Genomic DNA, 23,537 nt, shown 5'->3' with positions numbered 1-23,537 from the left:
TAACAACTTCACCAAGACAAAAAACATCTTAACCCAACTAGATACTCTGTCCTTTACACTCTATTACAGATGCAACAGAATGATAAAATTTCTCCATCTAATCTGCATAATTTACAATTATTTGCAAACAACAGGAACCTGACTATTTTTTACATACATCACCTTTTAAGACAGAATTTCAGGGCCCATATCCAGACTTGGATTATATGATCAAAATGTAATCAGTTTCCTGGAACAAAATGAATTGGAAAATTCATGAGTCTTTATGGCATCTACAGAAAAATGGCAGAAGGTACCTTGATGGATATAGAAAGACAACTTTGGGAAGAGATAAAGGCAGGATTCATATTTCTGATTGTGTAAGCAGTACTATACATGACCACTACACCATATAAATGAAACAATGACTTAGGTAGCTGTATGGTTTAGATAAAGTCAGCCTTATGCCACCTGAGGCCTCTTTTAAGTATGATGAGAGGTGGACAGAAGTAAGAGGCCCACTGTCTGGCTTAGGTCAAGTCAGCCTTGTGCAGCACAGGTCTCTTTAAAGTATGGTATGAGGATTGGGAAAGTAAAAGGCCTGTTTTGTACTGCTACACCTTAACCTTCCAAGAGAGAAAATATGGTAGTACACAGGAGGAGTGTTGACTTGAGATCAGAAATTAGGAGGCAGCAGATATATATCAGTAAATATGACAGCAAGATAACAGGAATGTGCAGACGAATGGGGGAAAGAATTTAGAGCAAAGGAGAGTGTATTGCTCTTCTCATCATTGCAGATCAGTCCAAACGCTAAAGAAATATTTGATTTCCCATTTTTTACTAAATCTAAAGCACTGTATTGTAAATACTTATTGCCATAGCAACCAACAGGCCAGTATTTGCATATAACTACCCACTCTAGTATGATTCAAAGATCACGCATCTCACCATTACAGATCAGTCCAAACACTAGATAAATCATTGCAATACCATTTTTATACAAATCTAAACTACTATACAATGAATATCTATTTACCCATGCCCAAATTACCGTCATGGTAGCCATCAAGCCAGTAATGACATATAACCCCTCTAATGTGATTTAGAGATCTATGAAAACCTGACGGAGAGAAACAACAACAAAAACAATAGAAGGCGACTGAGTCGTGTCAGAATGAGACCCGGAGCTTATTTCACTTATTTCTTCCGTTTTTAAGGTGATATTTAACTCGTTTTGCAGCTCGGAGAACTGAGCCGGGCAATTTGAAGGTATTTCAGTGTCTAAATAAGGTTGGAAAGGTTTGAGAAGGCCGATAAAGGGCCGAAATATCAATGTACCTTCGGGGGGGAGTTTGGGCTGCGAAATTTGGACTTAATTGGTAAGTGATGGATTTTAAAAAGGACTTTTTTTTTTTTAATGAATTTTCTAATTGTATTAAATTTGAACTCAGGGCCGACTTTTAGGCGTAGTTATGTCCCCCATATCCTTTCCGCCCACTACTTTAAGGGCGGGGGTCACCACCCCCTCCCCTAGGACGTGCCAGGTTAATGAGGGTTTTGAAATGTAGGTAATTACGCCATTTATAGACAATTATTTTATATAATTAATATTGTGTTTATTTTCCTTCCCATAGGCCCGTTCAGATGGATTTCCTCGTGCTTCGACCACATTTGATAACCCCATACCCTAGGGTAGGTTAACTTAGGCATTTCCAGGTAACCCATAGCTGTGTGACGCCCACTGGAATATTTATATATTCTGTTTATGTTTATTTCTGTTTTATTTATGATATTTCATATCATTTTTTATTGGTATTTATGTCTGTTATGCTAATGTTACCAGTATTGCCAAAGCTGTATGTTGAAATGCGTTTCTTATAAGTACTTAAAGGCGTTGGTTTTTGACAGGTGAGTGGGCAGTACCCTACCAGTCACTTACCTAAAACCAGTTAACCAACTTTTTACCAAGTTTCAGCAACCATATCCATCACTCTCTGGGAATATTCTTCTCAAAAGAGCCTGGCATTCTATATCTATGAAAAATACAAAACTCGAAATCAGTTATATTGTAGTAATTTCTTGCAAAATGCTTTGACCTTATATACTATCTAGTTGCTTATCTTGTTTTACAAATTTTTTATCATTATTGTTGGTTCTGACCACTTGTTTTTGTATTTCCCCGCTTCGCTATCTAATTATTACAGAGGGGACTCCAGTGGTTGTGGGGAAACCAGAAATTAGTGAATTATGCAGGTGGTAATGGTAAAAAATGCAAAAATGTAAGATAAACCAGCAGAAGAAAAAGCGATGATTCTTGTGCGTGATCAATAATGAAGCGGTGGAGCTGATGCAGGTTTAGGGATTAGAAATCCAATGTGAAAATGGGCAGACCTAACCTTTCCAAGAATGCTGTATCCTGAATAACCTGACTTAAGGTGACCAGACCTTACTTTCCTCACCAGACTTAGGGTGCCGTGCCGCGCCCTGACCTGGCCGGAGGGGTGAAGCCCCAAGTAACCTAACCTTTAGTAGTAACACTGAATATCAGATACAGATCAGTGCGACTAAATTGAGGAGGCGAAATTACCAATGCCTAAACCTGTCTCCCTGCCTCTGCACACCACCCGGAGCTGCTATTTCCATGCAGCCAGCCCCTAGTCATGTTTCTCTTGGTGGTAATTCTTCCATGAAATTCTGCTAAATGGGCCTCATATTAAACCAGAACAGCATGGAGAATCACTTGGAGCATAAAAATTTTCCTCTGAGTTCTTAACAAGGCTTATGGAACAAGGAAAGGAACAAAGTTTGTGGCAGTAGTTTAGGTGTAACAGTAAGACCATTTAGTTTGCAAATTGAAATGTGTCATATGCTGTGCTGCTGTGTGATGGGAAGTTTGTGTACTGTCACCCATGGTTCAGATGTACTCACATTGGTGATGAAAGATAGCTGGTCAGTAAACAAAACTTATCATGCAATGTATGGCATATGCCAACATCAGAGAAAGATTAACTCCCATGAAGTCTGTTTTTAAGTTACTTTGTGATGCTTATATATATCATAATTGTTATGAAAATATTTGCAATTTTTTTATGTATTTATTGTAGAAAAATAAACTACTATTAGTTAGGTATTAGTAGATATGAATCTGAAATTCATCAGTCCTTTCTTCTTTTCAGATCTGCAGTAGTACATGGATTCAGAGGCATGTACTGTAAGTTACTGTGAAGAGGAGCAGCTGAACTTGGGAAGTTGAAAGAATCTGTAGTTTGAACTGACTGTGAACATAAACGTTTAACATTTTATGTTTTAGCTACTATAGTGTAAAACACAGCTTGCAGTGCATGTATCAGATATGTATCTCAAATTTTGGGAATATTGATTGAAAACTTTTAGTGTATTTGCCAGTTAAAAAGAGGAATCCCAAGGAAAATCGATATTAATATATAATTGAAGCATTATTGTTTATCTGTAATTGTTTCTGTTTTTCATTAATTATTGTTATACTGTTGCATTTCCTTGTAGTTTTATTTTGAATTCTAGATCTGTGTGTATTGTTACTAGAAGTTTATATTAATTAAGGGAGTTTTAATGGTACTCCTTACCCTATACTTGTTGGAATACTTTATGATGATGAATTATTTTAGAGTATGATCAAAGACAGGACAGTTTTTCATATTTCTTGTATAGTCAAGTGTAATATTTTCTGCTGTTTAAAAGGGTTTGAACTTTATACAAAACAAATGGTTTTGTACAGAATTATTTAGGTGAGCTTTTGTCAAATTTTTCTGCGATGGATGTGGAAAGTGTTTTAATGGGAAGTGAACAGATGCTAAACTTATCGCCGCATTTTCTCCATCCCTTGTTTTCGAGTAACGAAGGAGAAAGTTCATCGGAGAAAAATCCCCCCGAAGGATCCCAGGATGCATTTCCCGAGCGTCCTCCGGAAAAGGAACGCCCTTATTCGTGCGCTATCTGCGAAAAAAACTTTATCAAGAAGTGCCATCTTAGTCAGCACATGGCGATACACACAGGTGAACGAAGGTTTCCTTGCGAGTTCTGCGGTAAAGGTTTTGTCGAGAGGGGAAAACTGAACAGACATCTGAGAATACACACCGACGGATGCCCTTTTGCCTGTGATTTTTGTCCTGAAAGATTTGCTCAGAAAGCGGACCTTCTCGCGCATAGGGAAACGCACGTTGACAAACTGCCCCACGCCTGTGATGTTTGTAGCAAAAGATTTGCGGAAGAGAAGGACCTCGAAAACCATTTGAAATTACACAAAGGAAAAGATCCGTACGCCTGTATGATGTGTGATAAGAGCTTTGTTAGGGAAATCAACCTCGTTAGACATATGGAGGTACACACAGGTGAACAGCCATTCCAGTGTGACATGTGCGATAAGAGTTTTTCCACAAAGAAAACATTTAAACTGCATCTAAAGTCACATTTTGCCGATCTGTCTTTTGAGTGCATGCTGTGTGGTGAAAAATTCAAAGAAAAAATTCCATTTAAAAGACACTTGAAGGCACACGAAGGTCCGCAGGTGTATTCGTGCAACATATGTAATAAGACTTTCTCAGAGAAGGGAAACCTCAATAAACATTTGAAAAGGCACACTGGTGAGCGCCCATTCCCGTGTAATTTGTGTACGAAACGCTTCTTTGACAAGCAGAAACTCAACGACCATATTTTGAGTATCCACACAACCGAACGACCATTTTCGTGTGATTTGTGCGACAAAGCTTTCATCAAGGAAAGGTTCCTCGAAAACCATTTGAAAATGCACCGAGGAGAACGGCCTTTTTCGTGTTACATATGTGGGAAAAGTTACGTTGAAAAGCGGAAACTGAATGGTCACATGAAAATTCACTTCCCAAGACGGAAGTTTGCGTGCGAGATCTGTGGAAAAAGCTTCTTCGCAAAGCAGAACTTCAACAACCACATGAGAATACATACTGGTGAACGGCCATTCTCTTGTGGGGTGTGCAGTAAGACGTTCAGTGAAAAGAGAACGCTGGACAGACACATGGGAGTGCATACGGAAGAACGTCCTTACCTCTGCAAGATTTGCGGGAAAGGGTTCAAGCAGAAGGACCATGTGAAAAAGCACATGGCTTTGCACATCAGGGATCAGCCTCCGTCGTACAGGGAAGGCCGCTCTTCCAGGGGTGCTGCAGAGCGCAAGAATCGAGAGAAAGATCTGTTTGATGAGGACGAAGAGCTGGACCAAGAGTGCGAAAGTCCTTCAGATACTGATGTGCCTGATTACGACCACGAAGACGACAAGTCGCTAGTTTTTGGGGAAAAGAAAGGCAATCTTTTGGATGCCAGTCAGTGCGTTGTAATGGATTATGACAGTGACACTAAACCGGAGATAGATACGGAAAGTGATTCGTCCATCAGTTATCCTGGTACCTGTGAGCCTGCCGCTGAAAAGGCTCCGTCTGTCAGTTGTTCCACCTTCTGCGAGTCTGTAATTACTGACCCTATGCCAGGGGCGTCCGGTGTATCAGAGAAAGTGACTGACCCTATAAATGCGGTTTTCATAAAGGAAGAAGTTGAAAGTGATGTGTTAGATGTAGACCCACTTTGCTAGTGATTTGAAATGTCGACATTTGATGTTCGTGGAAAAGCGTTCTTGCAAATATTCTAACTGTTTGATATCATCTATTTGGATTTTTGAAAAGCATAGGATAAATGAACTTGCTTGTTGTTTATTGTTAAGTCACTCCTTGTATTTATAAAACACATTGTCAATAAAATTACAGCATTCCAGTTTTTGCATTCCTCAACCTTATGTTGTAGAGAAACTTCTAAAAAGTTGGTGCTTTGTAACCAAGTGAAGTATTTTGTTGTTTGTAAGATTGTGTTTTGGGAAAAATGACTTTTCATCATCAGAGTTTTATCTGAAAGTGTGGAGTTACCAAATACATACTTTCCATATTGACTGTCAGTACTAATTAGGTAATCTTTACTTTGCAGTTGAATCTACCAATGTTAGTTTTTGCAAAACCTTTTTCAAAGAAGATAAAAGTTCATAAATCACAGCACTAAGGGTGTAAAGTACAGCATTTATTGAGCACTATAGTTAAGTCAAAAGCAGCACCATAATCAGTTTGAAAATGTGGACTCAAAATTTATTACTGTATTAAGTTTATCATGGTTGTAATACATGTTGCTTGATCTAAAAAATTTATGATTCCCCTACTCACATGTATTCATGTTGACTTAAAAGCATGTCTAGGTACCATGTATTTATATAAGGACCTATTATAAACTTTCCAGCAACTTCAAAGACCACTGGAAGAGATGAAGAATGGCCTTTAGATTCTGGAATCTGAACTCCATTGAACGCTGAATGGGCAAAGCACTATATCTCCACCCATCTTGAAAAAATACTCTTTGGGCATTCCTTGGATATTTGATGACTACCAGAAATGTTAAAATGTGTAAGTGTTTATGAGAAAGGGTGAGTTATTTCATCAGAAATAATGGGAACAGAAAAAAATAGGTCAAGATAGGTATCAGGAAAAGTAAACGAAAGTTATCTTGACATGGTTTAGCTTAATAGGCCATATGAACTACATAATGTAGTTCTTCGTCCATGTTGAAATTTGACAGTACCCTATGATTACCTAATGACAGATAAGAGTACTAAGTCCAAAGAATGGGTGATTTTAGCCTTATCAGAGACGAAATTGAGTTGTCCCTGTTGATAGTTTCATAGATTATCATATATCTTGCCATGTCTATGAACTGCTAAATAGCACCAGTCCATGAGAGAGGGATTATTGTTCATTTACCATTTTTTTCCAAATGGCCTCCTCCAACTTTGGGGTCAAACTAACCTAACTTTCTGGTGTCTTAATTTCTATTCCTGATTTAGAACAGTATACTTCATTGACCAACTATAGGAAAGAAAAGCTAAAGGTCTTTTCAATTTTATTATATAATCATTTGCAGGAAAAGTCAGACTGAGATTGACGATTTTTTTTCTCTTCACTTGACACAAAGTTTCCATGCGTGAAAAGAAGAAGAAGATAAAAATTGGGTTAAAATATTATTATTCCAACGATTCACAAAACTGTTTTTGAGCTGAATTATATAATGAGCAACGGAAAACGACAAAAAATAATTATAATAATGACAATTATCTTGCAGAATATAAACATCCAGGACCTTTACGAACGACCTAAAAATCACCTTTAACGCCATAATCGAATTCCAATTTGGCATCACAATCAATAAATAACAATCATAATGAAACAATCTACAACAAAAGCACTCAAATACATAAAATTATTAACCACAGAAATTACATAACTGATCAAAAAACCTATAAAATAACATATATCAACCCCAATGTCACAACCGCATGGTTAACTTACATAACAATCAACGAATAATGATTTTAATAAAAACAATCTTTAACTAAAACACTCAATTACGTAATTATTAACCAAAAGAATTAAGATAATTGATAATTAACTTGTTAAACAAGGCTGTTTTTAACCCGTAGAGTTAAATCAGGTAAACCGGTGTTGACATTTTCCTTTTGACAGACCTGGGCGTAAGGGCGTAACCACCGGTAAATAATTAACTATTACTTATTTCATGTATTTATTATATTAGAATAGGCCTATAGGATGTTTATAGAGATTATATAGTCTGTATAAACATAGACATTCATTTAAAATCTATTTAATAAGTCTTTAAAGCGTATAGGCCTAGACCTATATGCCTTATAATTTGGTTTAAACAGGTTAAGTTATTATCTAGTCTATTTTAGGCCTATTTATTCGTAGATGAAGGAATATATAATAATTTTGGTTAGGATTTTGATTTCCAAGGCTTTATAGGAGGCCATATACCGGCACATAGGCCTAGGCTAGACTTAACGAACGTATAGGTCTATTGGAGCCGGTGTTTTGGTCTAGGCCTATCTTGGTCTTTATTATAGGCCTATATTTCGATGAAAGACTCATTGAAATTCATTTAAGACTTTATTACACGAAAAGACAATTTTAAAAAAAGAGTGAAGGCGCTAGGCCTAGGCCTATGCCAAGGTTTAGGATTATAGGCTTATAGGCTACCCTTGGTAAGGTAATGGGGTATTGTAACCTATCGGTTAAACTGAAGGCTACCACTGGGGCCCTGTGGCTCTCCGGCAACTGTCGGGTGAACGTTAAGACATAAAAAAAAAACAAATGTAAATATATTGTATATATATATATTATATTATATTATATTATATTATATTATATTATATTATATTAAACCACTTAAAAGCATAAACATAAACAAAAACGTAAGCAAAAGGCGGTGAATATTACGATCGCCGGCTGGCGGGAACCAGGCCGCTGCAGTAGTCTTCAGTTTTACCCTCATATATTTATAAGTACAGGCAGTCCCCGGGTTACGTCGGGGTTCCGTTTCCACACCGCGACGTAAGCCAAAAACGGCGTAGGCTAACCCCAGACATTGTCGAAAATCGTAAGAAAACCTTATTTTTAATCCTTTGTGTGTCTTGAAAACGATATAACCTGCATTTTGATCTTTTCATTAAAAATCTTCAAATTTTGACCATTCTTGCCTTTTTGAAGCCATTTCTTCCGTCAGGTCGGCATCGTAAACCCGGAACATGGGTTGTAACCTGGGAAATAATTTTTGATGAATATATTTGAAGAAGGTCGTAAGCCAAGCCCATCGTAACCCAGGGACTGCCTGTATTTTAATTGATTAAGCCAGTCTATAGTTGTTCAGCATAGGGTACCCCATTCTTTGTACTTTGATGAACGACAAAAAGACGGTGAACGATACTATAGGCCTAAAATAATGAGCATTGTTAAAGGACAACGAAAGCAGAATGAAACGAGTCAAGGAAACGGCGAAAAATGTAGGCCTCTTGAGATAAATTATATAGCCTATAGGCCTATGTTTCAATTTGAGAAACATAGGTTTTACCTATGGTAAGCGTGTAGGATAGGCCTAGTGTCATCGAGGTTTATAAATCATAAATGGCCAAGTATAGTTTTCAATGGATGCAATACTTTGTATCCTTCGATTTCCATACCTTTGTATCCTTAATTTCCAGGAGGTTCGATACAACAGAGTTTTTTAGAGTTTTGTATTTGTTGTGAGAAAATTGTAATTATTTTTGTGACATTGTACGGAAGTTGAATTGTTGAAACTTCAGAAGTTCGAACTTGGTGGGATTGCCGTTAACTCTACAGAAAAGCTCCAAAGGGCACCATATGTATCAGGCCCACTGGATTGAATGTTAAAGCTTAAATAAAAAACCAGTACATTTCTCAAATTATCTCAGTAAATTTCTCAAATTATCTTGTACTGAATTATGTACACCCTTTTCTATATCTTCAGTCAAAGTATTTTATTAATAAACGGTATTGCCGTGCGGAGCTTCTCTGTAGAATTACCGAAGTGCTCTTTTGTGGAGCAGGTTAACGTGGGTCTGACTTTGTTGCTTATGTTATTTGTCTCATTTATTTTACTCGGTAACATATCTTAATTGTTCTTCTTTGACATTGCCTCAGTCATAGTTTATTCTCTGCTTCACAGTTTCCTTTACTGTCAGTATTTTTGGAGAAAAGGACCCCCCCGAGTTCACTCCTTAATTCACAGTTTCCTTTTCTGTCCGTATTTTTGGAGAAAAGGACTGACTTCGATTCATCCTTTCTTTGTGCCTTGCTGGGCAGAATGCCATATCCAGGTGGTGCGTGTGATCAATTCTTGTGCCTCCACAAGCATGGCTGCGCTCTTGTGCTTGGTATTGTCCTGTTCCTTGCTCCATCTTTTAGCAGTCAGCAAAGGATGGGGGTGCTTCACATCCTAGCCCACTTCAGTCAGGTTTTCGTTCTAGTCTTGGTGGTTTTGCCTCTGATTCTATGCCCAAGGTTTGAAAGGAGACCTCATTCAGTCCTCATTGATACCTTCAAATTGTGACTTGGCTCCTGGAACCTGTCCAGTCACTCATTGTCACTTTCCTTTGAGCAGACCAGGAATAGGTTACCGTATCATTAGTGCTCCTCATGCGGTACACTGTAAGCAATACTGAAGGTTCTTTGCAGCATCCCTTCGACCCCTAGCTGCAACCTCTCTCCACCCTCTCCTAGCAATTGTTTCAAAGTGAAACTGCAAGGTTTTCCTCCTGTTACACCTTTCAAACCTCCTTACTGTCAATTTGCATTTCAGCGCTGAATAACATCTTAGGTCCCAGTGCTTGGCCTTTGGCCTAAATTTTATATTGTATGCCTGTCTCCCACCACTTCAGGTGAGGTTTTCCTCAGTCTGTGACATCTTGGGTAGGGCCTGAGTGAGGGTTTCTTAACTTAGAACAACAAACTGAGTTTGAAAGGCCAGGTCAGGTTACTGAATATTCCCCCTCTGCTTCAGATGAGGTTTTTCTAATTCTGTGGCATCTTTGGTAGGGCCTGAAGGTTTCTTAACTTAGGACAGTGACAAGCTGAGTTTAAAGGCACCTGCATAAGATGTTGGGTCTCATTCGCGGGCATGATGGTCTGGGGAAGGGACCAGGGGGACTTCTCAGCACTGATATCTTCCATCAAGTTTGCCCAACATTCACCTTATATGAACATATGAATATATTATTGATATTATTAGGCAGGGTAAAGATTGAAAAAAACTGGCTAAATGAGACTTGAAATATCACTAATGTTGATAAATAATGATAATTGTAATGAAAGCAAAACAAAAATAACTGTTACTGGTCATTTGATCATTAAATCAGTTCATTTCAACTGATCTTCAATATGGAAATTATTTAACACCAACAATTAAAACATTTGACATACATTTGCAAACTGAAATAAGGTTGTGGAGCTCAGTAAAACTGCCACCTGACAGAAACTGAGATAAATCATATTAATGTAAACGTAACATTTGACTTAATACCTCATACTAGAAAGGGTATCGGCTAAAAATGTAACAAAATTAATTACAGTTCATTAAAATATTAAGCTGTTACAGTATACAGTATCCACCCCATGGAGAAACCTTCACTTAAAAACATCAATGTTACTTCCATAGGCAATATAATGGGTTTTGCCTGCTCTCAAGGAATTATTTGGGTGTTGCCTACCACCGCTTCAGGAGTTTTCAGTGTGTTTTTCATCCTTGGTGTTTGGTGAGGTGCTATACTTTCTAAAGTATGTTGCTGGGTTTTTTTGCATTTATTACACAATTGTTTGGTTAAATTGTTTTAACACAATCCCATCAATTTAATCTAGACTTTAATACAGTCAGCAGCTCTTGTAGAGACACTTGTGTATAATTTCTCCAAATTCCTTAAAATTCTTTATGGAATTAGTAGAAATTATACACTTAAGTGTCTACAGGAACTATTAACTGCATTTAAAGGTATAGTAAATGGATGCGATTGAGTTAAAATGATTTAACCAAACAACTCATTAGTAAATGCTAACAAACCCACAGCATACTTTAGCAAATATAGCCATACCAAGCACCAAGGATGGAAAAACACAGAAAAGTCATCAAGTTATGTGAGGCTTACAGTGACACAACTCAAGTAATCGCTTGACAGCGGGCAAAACCCATTACTACCAGTGGAAGAAACACAGAAAGTGTATAAGTGTATTACACCAAGGTAAGAATCCACAGGCATTATACAAAAACATGTTTGCATGGAATGATCGGTGTCAAGGAAATTAGATTGAAAAATGTAATTAAAAAAAAAGGGTACTCCAAGTTTTTTTAAGCTGGGGAAGACCAATGGTTAACATAGACACATGAAAAGAAGTTTTTCATCTCCGTAAGCCAACCTTGATGCTAATGAACCAGCCTACGTGAAGTAGTATATCTTTTTTCATAACTTTTTTGGGGATATGTTATAAAACGACTAGATATATCAGGAAACAGTTATGCTCTTTCCGAAATTTATCAATTTGTGGTTATGAATTTGAAACATTTGAAAATTAGCCAAGCAATGTACAATATGAAGTTGAAATCTTAAGTCATATAATTTTTTTCAGCCATACATTCAGCAAGGAAGAAGACAGAACAAATTTACATTATGTCAGGATTGCTACACCTTTTTCAAGATGACAGCCTTTAAGGAATAGCTTCACTAGAAGTCCTGATGATTTAGTTACCATGGCAGAGACGAAAAAATCCCTAAAGTGTGACCACTGCGGCATTTTAAGTACGTGTCGAGCATCGATGGACATCCACCTTCGCTCGCATTTCGGCATAAAGCCCTACAGTTGTAGCATCTGCGGGAAGTCGTTCAGTCGAAAAGCGAACTGTCAGAGGCACGAGTCGGGCCATTCTGGTGACAAGCCTTACGAGTGCGGCGTTTGTCTAGCAAGATATACCTCGAAAGGAACCTTGACGAAGCACTTGAAGTTTCACACGGGCGAGAACTTGCTGGACTGCGAGGTCTGTGGCAGGAAATTCACGCAGAATAGCCATCTGAAGGCCCACTTGCGAACCCATACGGGGGAGAAGCCGTTTCAGTGTTCCATCTGCCGTAAGAAGTTTTCCCTGGAGTACGACCTCAAGATGCACCAGACGGTTCACGAGGGCAAGGAGATGCCGTGTACCATCTGTGGGAAGGTGTTTCATCATTTGGGATCGTTCAGGGGGCACATGCTCCGACACTCGCAGACGAAGGTATTCAAGTGTCCCGTGTGTGGAATCGAATTCAACTCCAACTGCAGCCTCAAAGCTCACTTGCGAGTTCACACTGGAGAGAAGCCGTTCGTGTGCACGGTTTGTAACCGAGGGTTCAGCAGGCAGACAGGCCTGAAGGACCATAGCTTGATACACGACAGAGAAAGAGCGTTACTCGAGTCCAAGTCAGACGACCAGGACTGTTCGGAAAATGACTCGAGTCATTTTTGTGATATCTGTCGCAAGAGATACGCTAACAAGTATAGTCTCAATCAACACATGAAAGTGCACGCAGAGAAACCAATCAGGTGTCCCGATTGTCACAGGATATTCACGAGCGAGAGTTACTTGAAAAAACACCAGGAGAATAGGGCCTGCTACATGAAGAAGTTCAGGTGCTCGTTTTGCGTCCGTGTGTTCCTGAAGAAAATGAACATTATCATGCACGTAAAGAGTACTCATTCTGCCGAGCTGAAGGAAGTTGAGTCGTTTCCTTGCGATAAGGAGAAATTATTCGTGTGCAGCGTTTGCGAGAAGTATTTTCCAAACGAGCGATCGCGCATGTGGCACGAAGTTTGTACGCATAAGTTAGTAGAGCAGGTCAAATCGGATACAAGTGAGAAACAGACACTTAGTGCTGTAACCTGCAATTCCAAAGAAGTGAATGGCAGTAAGAGCGATGCAGAAGACAGCAGGGACTCGGGTTCCGAGAGCGATAAGAATCCTAGCGATCTCTATCCCGAAAACAGCATCTTTATCAAAGAGGAAGACATAGACAGCGATGGGTCTGGGTCTGAGTCTGTCAAACTAGACCAACCTGAAGGTAAAAAATCCACTGAGAATCAGAAGAAGAACAGTGACCCAGTAGTTATAAAAAGTGAAAATAAAGACTGTTTATTCATCAAAGAAGAATGTGATTATGCAAGCTAAACGTCTCGTCCAGATTTTGATATTTCTACATATTTTTGTACCTCTTTGTAAATCAGTGGTATTGTGGAGTAAGACACATGCTTAGTTTGAAATAGGAGCCCTGTATGGCCAGCCAGTGGCGTTTCCTGACATATTTTGGCATCGCAGGGAGGTTTATAGAGAGGCAGCCCCCTACTGTGCATCGTTAATCAATATGGTAAGTGTACTGACATTGCCATTCATTTACTGTATTTAGATAGAATTTGTATACAGTAGTATTGATTTCTTGAGATCAGGATGACTGTCATATTTAATCGAAAGAACCATGGTTTTATGTTCCAAATAGTACAGAGGAACTGTGGGAAAATAAGTGCTAATTTTTTGGGGTGCAAAGTATTCTTCCCAGACTTAATTCTTTTGGTGGTGGTTAGGATACATTTGAAAATTGCTTCTTGATGTTGGAAGTTTCCTGATAAAATGTAAGTTTATATTTTCATGAAGTTTTCTTAAAGTGAGCTTGATGAAGGAACAGCATTTTTACCCCCAATTTGGTAGAATTTAGCCATTTAAAAATTTGAGTTAACATTCTTATATTTAGGAGAAGGAAGAACTTCTTAATGCTTCTTTTGGATTTGGTTTTAAGAATTTGAGGGTCAAAGCTGGAAATAGGTAATCATTTCATTTCCCTGTGGACGTGTCTTGTTATAGATTATTTTATATCAGCATTGAATTGTACAACTTTGGAATAAGAAATTAATGTACAGTAGCTGACTTGCAACACTTCAGATGGATAGGTTGTTTATTACCTGTAAAACTGGTGGCTGAGACCCCTTTTTGGTCTAGTCATTAAGGGTACTGTTAGTTTATTGGCTAATTAAAGTCATTTTGACTAAAAAGTTACTGTAAAATCAGTGGCTTGGCAGCCACAGTATGTGTAATGATTGAAGTGTAATTTGGTAAGATTATCAAGTCTTTTTTCCTATTGATTTTTTTACTTTTGTTGTTTGAAACAGTTTTTATAAAGCTTAAAAAAAATAGGCAGCTTTGAAAGAAAGGTGAATTCACAGATTACCTGAAACATTGGCTGCCAAATAGTATTGCCTAACCTTGTTCTCTTGATGGTGATTAGGATACATTTTAAGTTTATTTGATTATTGATGTGGGGCATTTTCCTGTTAAAATGTAGGTCATTATATTTTCATGAATATTTCTGAAAGTAAGATTGATGGCGGAACAACATATACTCTCTAATTTTGGCAGAATTAAGTCACTTAGAAATATAAATTTACATGAATATATTTAGAAGAAAGAAGGACTTTTCAGTACTTTTTTTTTATTTTGTTTGGGTTTTAAAAATTTGTTTGAGGATTAAGACTCAATTCAAGTAATTGAGCTAAACAGGTCATCATTTCATTTGATTGTGGGTATGTTGTGTTATAGGTAATTGCATAGCAACATTGAATTGTATGAGTTGAGGTATAATAAGTTCATGTAGTTCACTTGCAGTACTTCAGATAGATAGGTTGTGCACTGTACTTATTTGCTGAAAACCTGGATGGATGATGCCTTTTTTGGTTAGATCATTAGTTGTACTGCTAATTTATTGGCTAAATGAAGTTTTCTTTATGGAAAATTACAGTAAAATCAATATATCTTTGTAGCTACAGTATGTGTAATGATTGAAATTTAATTTGGAAAAGTTATCTTTTTTTTTTTATTGTCAGACTGTCTTTTAAAGTAATTTTTATAAATCTGAAAAAAAATCTGCAGTATTGAAAGAAAGGTGAATCTGTAGATTACTTGAAACATTAAAGTATATTCATGTACATTTATTGTTTTCATGTATATGTACTACAGTGACAGAAACTATAAACATAGATTTTATTTCATTTTTTACAAGAAAGAAGACAGTGTGAGTCAAGTTTCAAGAAAACTGTGTTGTTATCATCATCCAAAAATTTTTCAGAGGTGGCAGGACAGACTAACAACAGGAGTCCTTATTTGACAGTTATGATATTTGAGGTTTCTATGAAGATGTGTGTTGCCGGAAAAATACGGAGTATTGCAAAGTGTTGCAAGCCATGCGGCGTGTTTGATGCGGTGTCCTCGTTTGTGCTGTCCAGTTGAATCTCAGTAATGCAGAGAAATCTTCTGGAAATAAAGGTACAGATAGATGCTTTTATTCTTCAAGTTTTGGATAATTTTTCTTTTAGATGTTTTTGAAAACAAAGTGGTTATTGGATTATTTTTGTATGGGTTTCCAAGAATTAAAAAAATGGGTAAAAAATACATTGTGAGAAGTTACCAGAGGATATTTTCCTTCCTTGAAGATTGGAGAATATATTCATTCCTTCTTGACTTGGGTTGACTTGATACCCTATACCCTTATGGGAACCTTTGACATAGTAGTCTTGTAATTATACCACAATGTTAATTGACAAACTAACAGTTATTTCATGAATTTATTTTTAATCACACTATTGTATTTGTTTATGAATAACTGTGAAGTTTATCCACTAGTCTTTTCATATGGTCTTCATTTTTCATTAATAAGAAGATTGAAAAAGATTGAATAACTTACAACTTGTATGTTGCTGAACACAAACATCTCTTTCAGGGTGAAGGAAGTCGGGATCTACCAAATCTATATTCATTAGAGAGCGGATGTGTGAAAAACATTCTGTTTTGGACAACACCCACATCTTTGTCCGACTACTGGGAAAGGTAAAAGTTATCTTTTGTATTCTATTCGTTTTTAGAACATGGTACCTGTTGCATTTTATACAAAATTATAAACATTTCTGTTATTCGATACATTCTTGCAGCTTAGAAGCAACTGAAGTTCAGGATGCAAGCACTATTTCACACGAGTTTGAAAGGATAGAGAAATGCCGTAAAATTCACAGCCATCTCCTATACACCTGTCAAGATGCCCAACACTTTTTGAATCAAGTATATTTTTTTTTATCTTCCTCTTCATCTTGCATTATTGTCATTAAGATAGTTGGATTCATTAGTTAGCACTATTAGGCTCATGCATTCAGAGAATTTCTTTGCTTGCACCATATCACTTGGATATGTAGCATCAGGTTTAACATCACAGTTAGGTTTATTTAAAATTATATCTTTTCAAAGTCTAGGTCATGTGCTAGACCATACTAACTTAATAGGTCTTATCCAGGAGCTGACAATTGAGCAGAGAAACTTAAGATTGAGTATCCAGTTGGCTGTCCTTTTAATAGGTCAGGAGATGGGAATCAGATACCCACTAATGGGCTAACTCCTTTAGCTTCAGATATTCACATTGCATTCAGTTTCCTAGGTAGACAAGGTCCTGTAGGTTACGATGATTTTCATAACGGGAGAGGTCCTTTAGATTACAATAATTTTCATAACGGGAGAGGTCCTTTAGATTACAATCCTTTCATAGCAAGAGAGGTCCTTTAAATTACAAGGACCAAAATTAGGAAGTAAAACTAGTTCGTAAACAGGCTTAAATAATAATAAAACGCTAAACTGTTATCTTTTATGCTTTAATAAATACAGTTATGAAAATTAAATGCATGGATGATGATGACGATGGTGACAGGCAAAAAAAAAATCATATTGAAATGGTATTCAATAAGTTCATGAAAGAAGTAGAAACTGCAGATGTTTGGAGAATGATGATTGTGGTAATGACGAGGTAAATCAGTGTAAGAATTAAAATATGAAAGCTTGCAATAGGAGCAAAAGTTTGAAGAAGACTGCCCTCAGTCATAATTCCTTATGCTCCACAACGAAGTAACAATTAAACAGTATTTCTTAAATTAAGAACCTTAAACTGTGATGCCACTCAGTAGCACACTAACCTATGCCAATTAATACATCCTAAGTAAAGATCTAACGATAACATTACCAGTAGAGGGAGATGAGAACAGTTCTATTATATTTTGTAATATAGGTCCTTTATAACACGTCAGCTAAATATGAGTCACCTTAAAAGTATTATGCCCTTTCTGTTGAAAGTAACAGTTTAATGATGAGCCATTTAAACTTTATATGATATCAGTACCTTAAATGGCCCCGTGTTTAAAATGAAAATTCCTAACTCAGAACTAGATTTGGAGATCGTAGTAAAACGTACAAAATTGAGAATCAGCCTTGCTTCTCTTGAAAAAACAAATATTTGAGCTTGATAGTGCAAAACTTGCAGATAGAACAAAACTTGCCAGAATTATCCACCGTCACAGAACTGACTCCGCAAACCACTTTGGTAAAAGGTAATGTCAGTGTCATTTCATTCCTAGAAACGACTTGACCATACTGTAAAGCTATGCGAGACAAGCATCTGATGAAGTTGTGATACCCCACGTAGTTGTTAAATACTTGATAGATCTTCGTCGTTTTCGTTTTGGTCATTCACTATTTGTGAGAGATACTTTCCACTGTTAGTAGGTTCCACAACTTGAGAATAATTGCCTCAGGTTTGTCTAAAAGTCAGTACATGCAGTGTAACTCTTGATGCAAGCTGCTTGTGTCATTCCTAATTAACTTATATTCAGATAATGAATGATTAACATCTATCACATGTTATATGGGATCAAATAGCAAGTCATAGTATATTATTTAACTATCTAGTATATAATTTAACTATCATTTACATAACTTGAAAATGCAAATTTGTAATTCATCAGTGAAACTTTTTTTTTATGGGAGAAACTTTCCCATAGTTCTGTTATAACTAATTGGATAGTTGTGAGATTTACCTTAAATCTTTGAGATCAAGTAATCTTTTCAGCTCTTACAAACATTAGGTGTGTTTGGAGCGTTTATCTAAAAGACTTGCGTTAAAACAATATGTATGAAGTTCATAAATCAGGTGTGTCAGACTTCAAACAAACAATTACTTGCTGTTGTATTCAATACCAGATGGCTAGTACTGTAATTTAGTGACAAAACTGAATGTCTATCCCCTTTGAATATTTCATTGCAAACTTCTCATGTTGCAGTATCGTTTGTGTTGGCAAACTATTTTGTTTACTGCTGTGTTTTGGAAATTATCTTCGAAGGTAAAGATGTTTTTACTTTTGTCACCACTATCTTTAGTTGAAGATGGTACCGTGCTCGTAGCCTCAGATGCGCAGTCTGGAAATTCATCTTCGCAGTTCAAGCCTTCTCTTCCTGCAGCCATCGCACGTTGGTTAGCCTTCACAAGTCCTTCAGAAGATGGTTCTCCAATCAGCTGATTGCTGTAAACGTCAGGAATAATTATCAAACGTTTGTGAAGAGGGTAATGTATGAGAGTTGATACTTTCTGTTATACACAGTCTCATGTTTATGTTAACAGTATAGCTAGACACTTTTTATATCATTGACTAAATTACTGTAATAATTATAGTTCTGATGATTACAAGAAAACCTGTTAAAACATAATAGTATGACCCATATCTAAAACTTGAAACATTTACTGCTGATAACTGTACAAGAGAATAGAAATCTAACCTTAAAAACTGAATGGCGAGTTTGGAAACAAAGGAAGCTCCATAAGTATGAGAGTTTATGCGACAAAGCGCTCTCTGGATGCAGTGGGGGTGTCTTCCGTCAAGGCCCTTTGTGATTTCTAAGAAGGTGGGCACTGCGTCCTTCTTCACTGCTTCCTGCAGGTGCCTTCCTCCACCCAAGAATGAGGCCATCTGTTTTCCAAATAATTGAATGTGGGCATTAGTAAATTAGAAACCACTGAATTGTTTTAAAAAGTGGAAAGAACATAAGTGAAATTTTTTATATAATTACTACCACAAACTGTCATAGTCCGTAGTTTTACATCAGAACCAAACTTTCTGTATTTGTAAGAACACTAGCATTTGGGCACTATCAGGGAAAGCTATTAGATCCATGTGCCTACCTGGAGGCTACCATCTTTTAACAAATACACCAGTGAGTTCTATGATTAACTTAATCAAAGCTGGTCTTGGCTAGAAACTCAAAATCTTTTGACTGCTTCTTCCCCCTCTTTCCTGGAAGGTATTATGTTCAGTATCTTGTTTCAAGGACTTGCAGTGACCAGTTGTAATATTTTCCTCTCTGTCTCCTTACCAAAACTTCCAGGTGACCTTGGACTTCCCTCTCTCCCTCATTTCATATTAACACCTTTCTAGAATGGTTGTTGAAACTGATAAAAATACTGATAACTGATCACCTTCCATCATTAGCCACTTTTTCTTTGGCTGTTGTCATATGAGGATTTGTTGCTTAGTTGATCTTGTGTGTGTATATCTCTGAGTTTTGTTTGAAAAAATTGGTGTCTTTTTCATAGGCGTGAAGGGTGTTAAGAGTGGAACTTTCACCCCTCAATTGTTTTTCCTTAATTGATTCCACTATTTATTGTCATCTTCCTTTCAGGCTCGTAGTGTTGCTGTTGTAGGGCAGAAGTTACAGCTGTTGGGAGGTTCTCCAGTAGAAATGGTAACCCACCTCTTTCTTCTTGCTGCCAAAGACCTTCCTTTCTCCTTCCCTGAGGACACCCCCTCCTGGGCAAGGGGTGGGTATTTATGAGGTTGGTACATCAACTGCAAAATCTGTGATCCCATATGCCAGACCAAATAGGTTACACAAGGCGCTGCATCTCTTGCTCACTGGGAGCATGACAATTCTGGATAGGATTCAGCTTCAATTAATAGTCAGAGAAGACTTCCCACCTAAGAAGTAAGTCAATTTAGAATGCTTTGGTTTGTATACCTGGGAAAAGTACAAAAGAAATATATAATGTCTTCTAAAAGATTAATTTATTCTTCACTGTAATTAGGCTTTATATGCCTCAAATCTTACACAATGTTTTTCCTTTCAGGATTGCAACGTACTACCTGGAGTCAATCTTTGAAACTCTAAGTGGGAAACGCCCCACTCACCTGCCGTCACAACCTCCTCCTTCAACAGCCATTACGTGAGGATGTCTTGCTGAGGGGGCATGAGTGCCAGTAGGGGTGTTTCATGTCCCTTGTTCTTGTGGATCCACCATTACTGGTCCTTTAGGAATGGAAGGCCCTGCAACACTGAGCTTCCCTACGAGAGACATGCAAGATGGTCCCCTCTGACAATATGTTCTGCTCTTCGAGTAACATGATGTATATTGGCAAGATGTGGTTTTTCCTCAGTAATCCAGGCAGCTCATCTTTCTCAGCATTCTATAGCAACCTAACCAAGAAGTCAGGGGAGTTGCCGTAAGCTGTTTTTACAATTCACATCACTCGCTAAGGAGCTCAGCGCTGTTCATCCTCCTGTAAAAGGTATCCTTTTCAAGGGAGGTGCCCCAGTGATATCAACCACAGCTGCTGCTTCATCAACATCCGTTGTCTTTGAATTGACCAGCTCTTCTGCAACTAAGAAGAAAAAGACACTCTGAAGGAGTAAGATGGAGAACTGCAAGCACTTTTTATTCTGCTTCCATTTCCTCTTACGGGAAGTAGAGTAGCCTATGAATTCCTCTCTCACAAGATGTTCTACCAGGCTTTGAGTGAGTGTCCTCCCCCCTTCTAGAGGCAGCAAAGGTGTTTGTTTCAACCCCTGGGTGTTGTTACCTCTACCGTAGGTAGGTAAGGTTGACACATGGGTTCCTTTTTACTTGTCTCATCATGCCATCTTTGACAGAAGGACTGCTTCTAACATATACACTTATGCTTCTCCTGATGCACTTGTGGTAACTTCTATCCCACAAGGTTCTCTATGATTGATGAAAGCCTAACTAGGCCATGGAAGAGTGAATAGAAACACTATTGTGCTTATTGACCTTTGGAAGTTAAGGCAAACCATCAACTGAGTGATCACATACTTGCAAATTGTCAAGGTACCCATAGTTATCATATGACGGCAACCCGTCTCTCATGAACCTTGTCTGTGTGCGCACAATCTGAAAACTGTGAATGTGCTAAGCAAGAAAGTAGTGCTGTAGCATCAGCACTGCTTTCTTGCTTGGCACATTTACAGTTTTTGGATTGTATGTACACACAAAAGGTTCATGAGTGAAACAGGTTGCTGTCATATAAAACCTATGGGTATTGTAACAATCTGTGAGTATATCATTCAGTTCATTGTTCACCTTGAACCTGAAAGGTGAATGTGCTCAGTAGCATTTATGTTCTCTCTCCCATGGCCTCAGCTAGGTAGACTTTCATCACCGTAGAGAACCTTGCAGGATACTGTAGATGTTACCACCTTTCATCAGGAGAAGCACAAGTGTATATAATATCATGAGCAGTCCTCCTGTCCAAGATGACATGGCGAGACGAGTGAAAAGGAACCCATGTGTCAACCCTACCTACCTACAGTAGAGGTAACAACACCCAGGGGTTGAAAAAAGTACCTTTGCTGCCTCTAGAAGTGGGGAGGGCACTCACTCAAAGCCTGGTAGGACATCTTGGGAGAAAGGACTTCTTCATAGGCTACTACTTCAAAATTTACCCACAAGAATGCACTTTTGTGAGAGGAAAATTCTTCATCATGCCTTTCCTCCCAACACCAGCAATGTCCTGCACTTTGTCTTCTCATCTGCAGATGGCGAAGTCATCAAGCATGTTATATACTAAAGAGGTTGGGCCAAAATTCTGGAAGTGTCTCTGCTGTGGAAGTTGTATTATAGAAGCACACCAAGAGGTTCCCTCACGGCTCTCTCCCCTTTGCAGCTTGACGTTATCAGGTGGTACATTCCATACAGCTACACTGCTTCTTGGTGATTCAGCAGTTCGTGCAATTGAGAGAGGCTTTCTTGCAGGGTGGTACAGTGGCTGGCAGGAGATTTCCAACAATCCTTGGTTGATGTGCAGGAGTTTCCAGAAGACTTCCAACACTACTCAGCTAATGTGTAGCTAAGGATGTGAGCAATCTTTCGTGGTTAATGTCATAGAAAGGGTTTTCCTCTTCAGTTGAAACCTCTGGTCAGCAGTTCACAAACTAAATCATTTTCCTGTGTTGAACAAAGTTCCTCTCAGGCTTTGTGGTAAATGGCTTTTACTCAGCCTTATACTACCAGGTCTTCAGATGTAAGGGCGCAATCTCTCTACTATAGTAGAATTATCCAAGCTCATGGAGCATGAGGTGGATAATTATATTAAAAGCAGGAAGATCCATACCCTTCCATTTGAAGAACTCATATGAAGCCAAGTGATTGCCTTTTACCACAAAACCTGAGAGGAACTTGTTTCGACAAAGGAAATGAGTAAATCTGTGAGCCACTGACCAGAAGCTCCAACAGGAGAGAATCTTTCCTATGACATTAATCGCAAAAATGGCTCACATCCTTTGGTACACATTAGCTGAGCATCACTGGAAGGACTGGTTCTCTTCTTCTTCATCTTGAGAGGCAGCTGCTTGGGCAAAGTGCATGCTGGGTCAGTTGCAGATGCTGTTAGGCTACATAATTCGGAATCCAATCGAAGAGCATTGGCTGTTATGGAACGATTCTCTCTTATTGTCCCTTTTAACATGTAGCAGCAGTGTTTGAAATTCAGCTTAATAGAGCCCATTTTTGTTAGGGGTACACACTGAGGAGATCACTCCAAATGTACCTGTTGATGACCATTTATGGAAGTAACCATAAGTGAAAATGGAAGGTTTACATGTTTCAATAAAATGTTGAGATCATAGTTTTTGTATATTATTTTTATTTGTCCTTTACTTATGAACAAATATGGAACTTTTAAAGCCTCAAAACATTAAAAAAGATTCTTCAAATGTAGTTACAAGTTGAAAGCTAGCTTAAAGGCAGCATTAGGTAAAACTAAAATTAAATTTTCAACAATTTAAGTAAAAGGCTAAAGTAATCTTCATCCCTTCCCTACATAGCTTAAGGTTGTTTTTAAAAAGTCCTTTAATTAACAAGAATATTCTCAAAAGGTAAATGTTTACACAACTTCAGGCCTGTCTATGACTGATATACTAGGTGCTGAAAATCAGATTTGACAATGTTACAGTTACGTATGAAGGTATCAAGAAAAACCTCA

The 23,537-nt window shown here is 37.8% G+C and overlaps 2 protein-coding genes across 4 annotated transcripts in view; one reads left to right on the top strand and one right to left on the bottom strand.

Annotated features, from left to right (window-relative positions):
* The first annotated feature begins 1,093 nt into the window (after positions 1–1,093).
* On the top strand, positions 1,094–23,180 carry LOC136826006 (zinc finger protein 271-like). Its single transcript, XM_067082865.1, has 11 exons — positions 1,094–1,199; positions 1,617–1,674; positions 3,159–5,573; positions 5,965–5,978; positions 9,801–9,896; positions 12,088–13,777; positions 15,527–15,723; positions 16,178–16,284; positions 18,649–18,832; positions 19,945–20,247; positions 20,390–23,180. The coding sequence occupies exons 3-6, from the start codon at positions 3,773–3,775 to the stop codon at positions 13,579–13,581; spliced, it is 3,405 nt and encodes a 1,134-aa protein (XP_066938966.1). The 5' UTR covers positions 1,094–1,199; positions 1,617–1,674; positions 3,159–3,772; the 3' UTR covers positions 13,582–13,777; positions 15,527–15,723; positions 16,178–16,284; positions 18,649–18,832; positions 19,945–20,247; positions 20,390–23,180.
* Positions 17,080–23,537, bottom strand: part of LOC136826085 (uncharacterized) — a 123,334-nt gene continuing 116,876 nt past the window's right edge. For 2 of the 3 annotated variants that reach the window (XM_067083052.1, XM_067083051.1), the window contains 2 exons: positions 19,045–19,235; positions 17,080–18,791 (listed from right to left, as the gene is read on the bottom strand). In XM_067083052.1, the coding sequence (XP_066939153.1) occupies positions 18,527–18,791; positions 19,045–19,235 (456 nt within the window). In that variant the 3' untranslated portion in view covers positions 17,080–18,526. Of the gene's footprint in view, positions 18,792–19,044; positions 19,236–22,964; positions 23,103–23,537 lie in introns of those variants that run through there. The other variant, XM_067083053.1, reaches the window with a different exon arrangement.

The sequence above is a fragment of the Macrobrachium rosenbergii genome, chromosome 40 (genome assembly GCF_040412425.1).
Source record: "Macrobrachium rosenbergii isolate ZJJX-2024 chromosome 40, ASM4041242v1, whole genome shotgun sequence".
Lineage (NCBI taxonomy): Eukaryota > Metazoa > Arthropoda > Malacostraca > Decapoda > Palaemonidae > Macrobrachium > Macrobrachium rosenbergii.
Note: the sequence above shows the minus strand (reverse complement) of the source record. Positions and strands in the feature narration are given on the sequence as shown.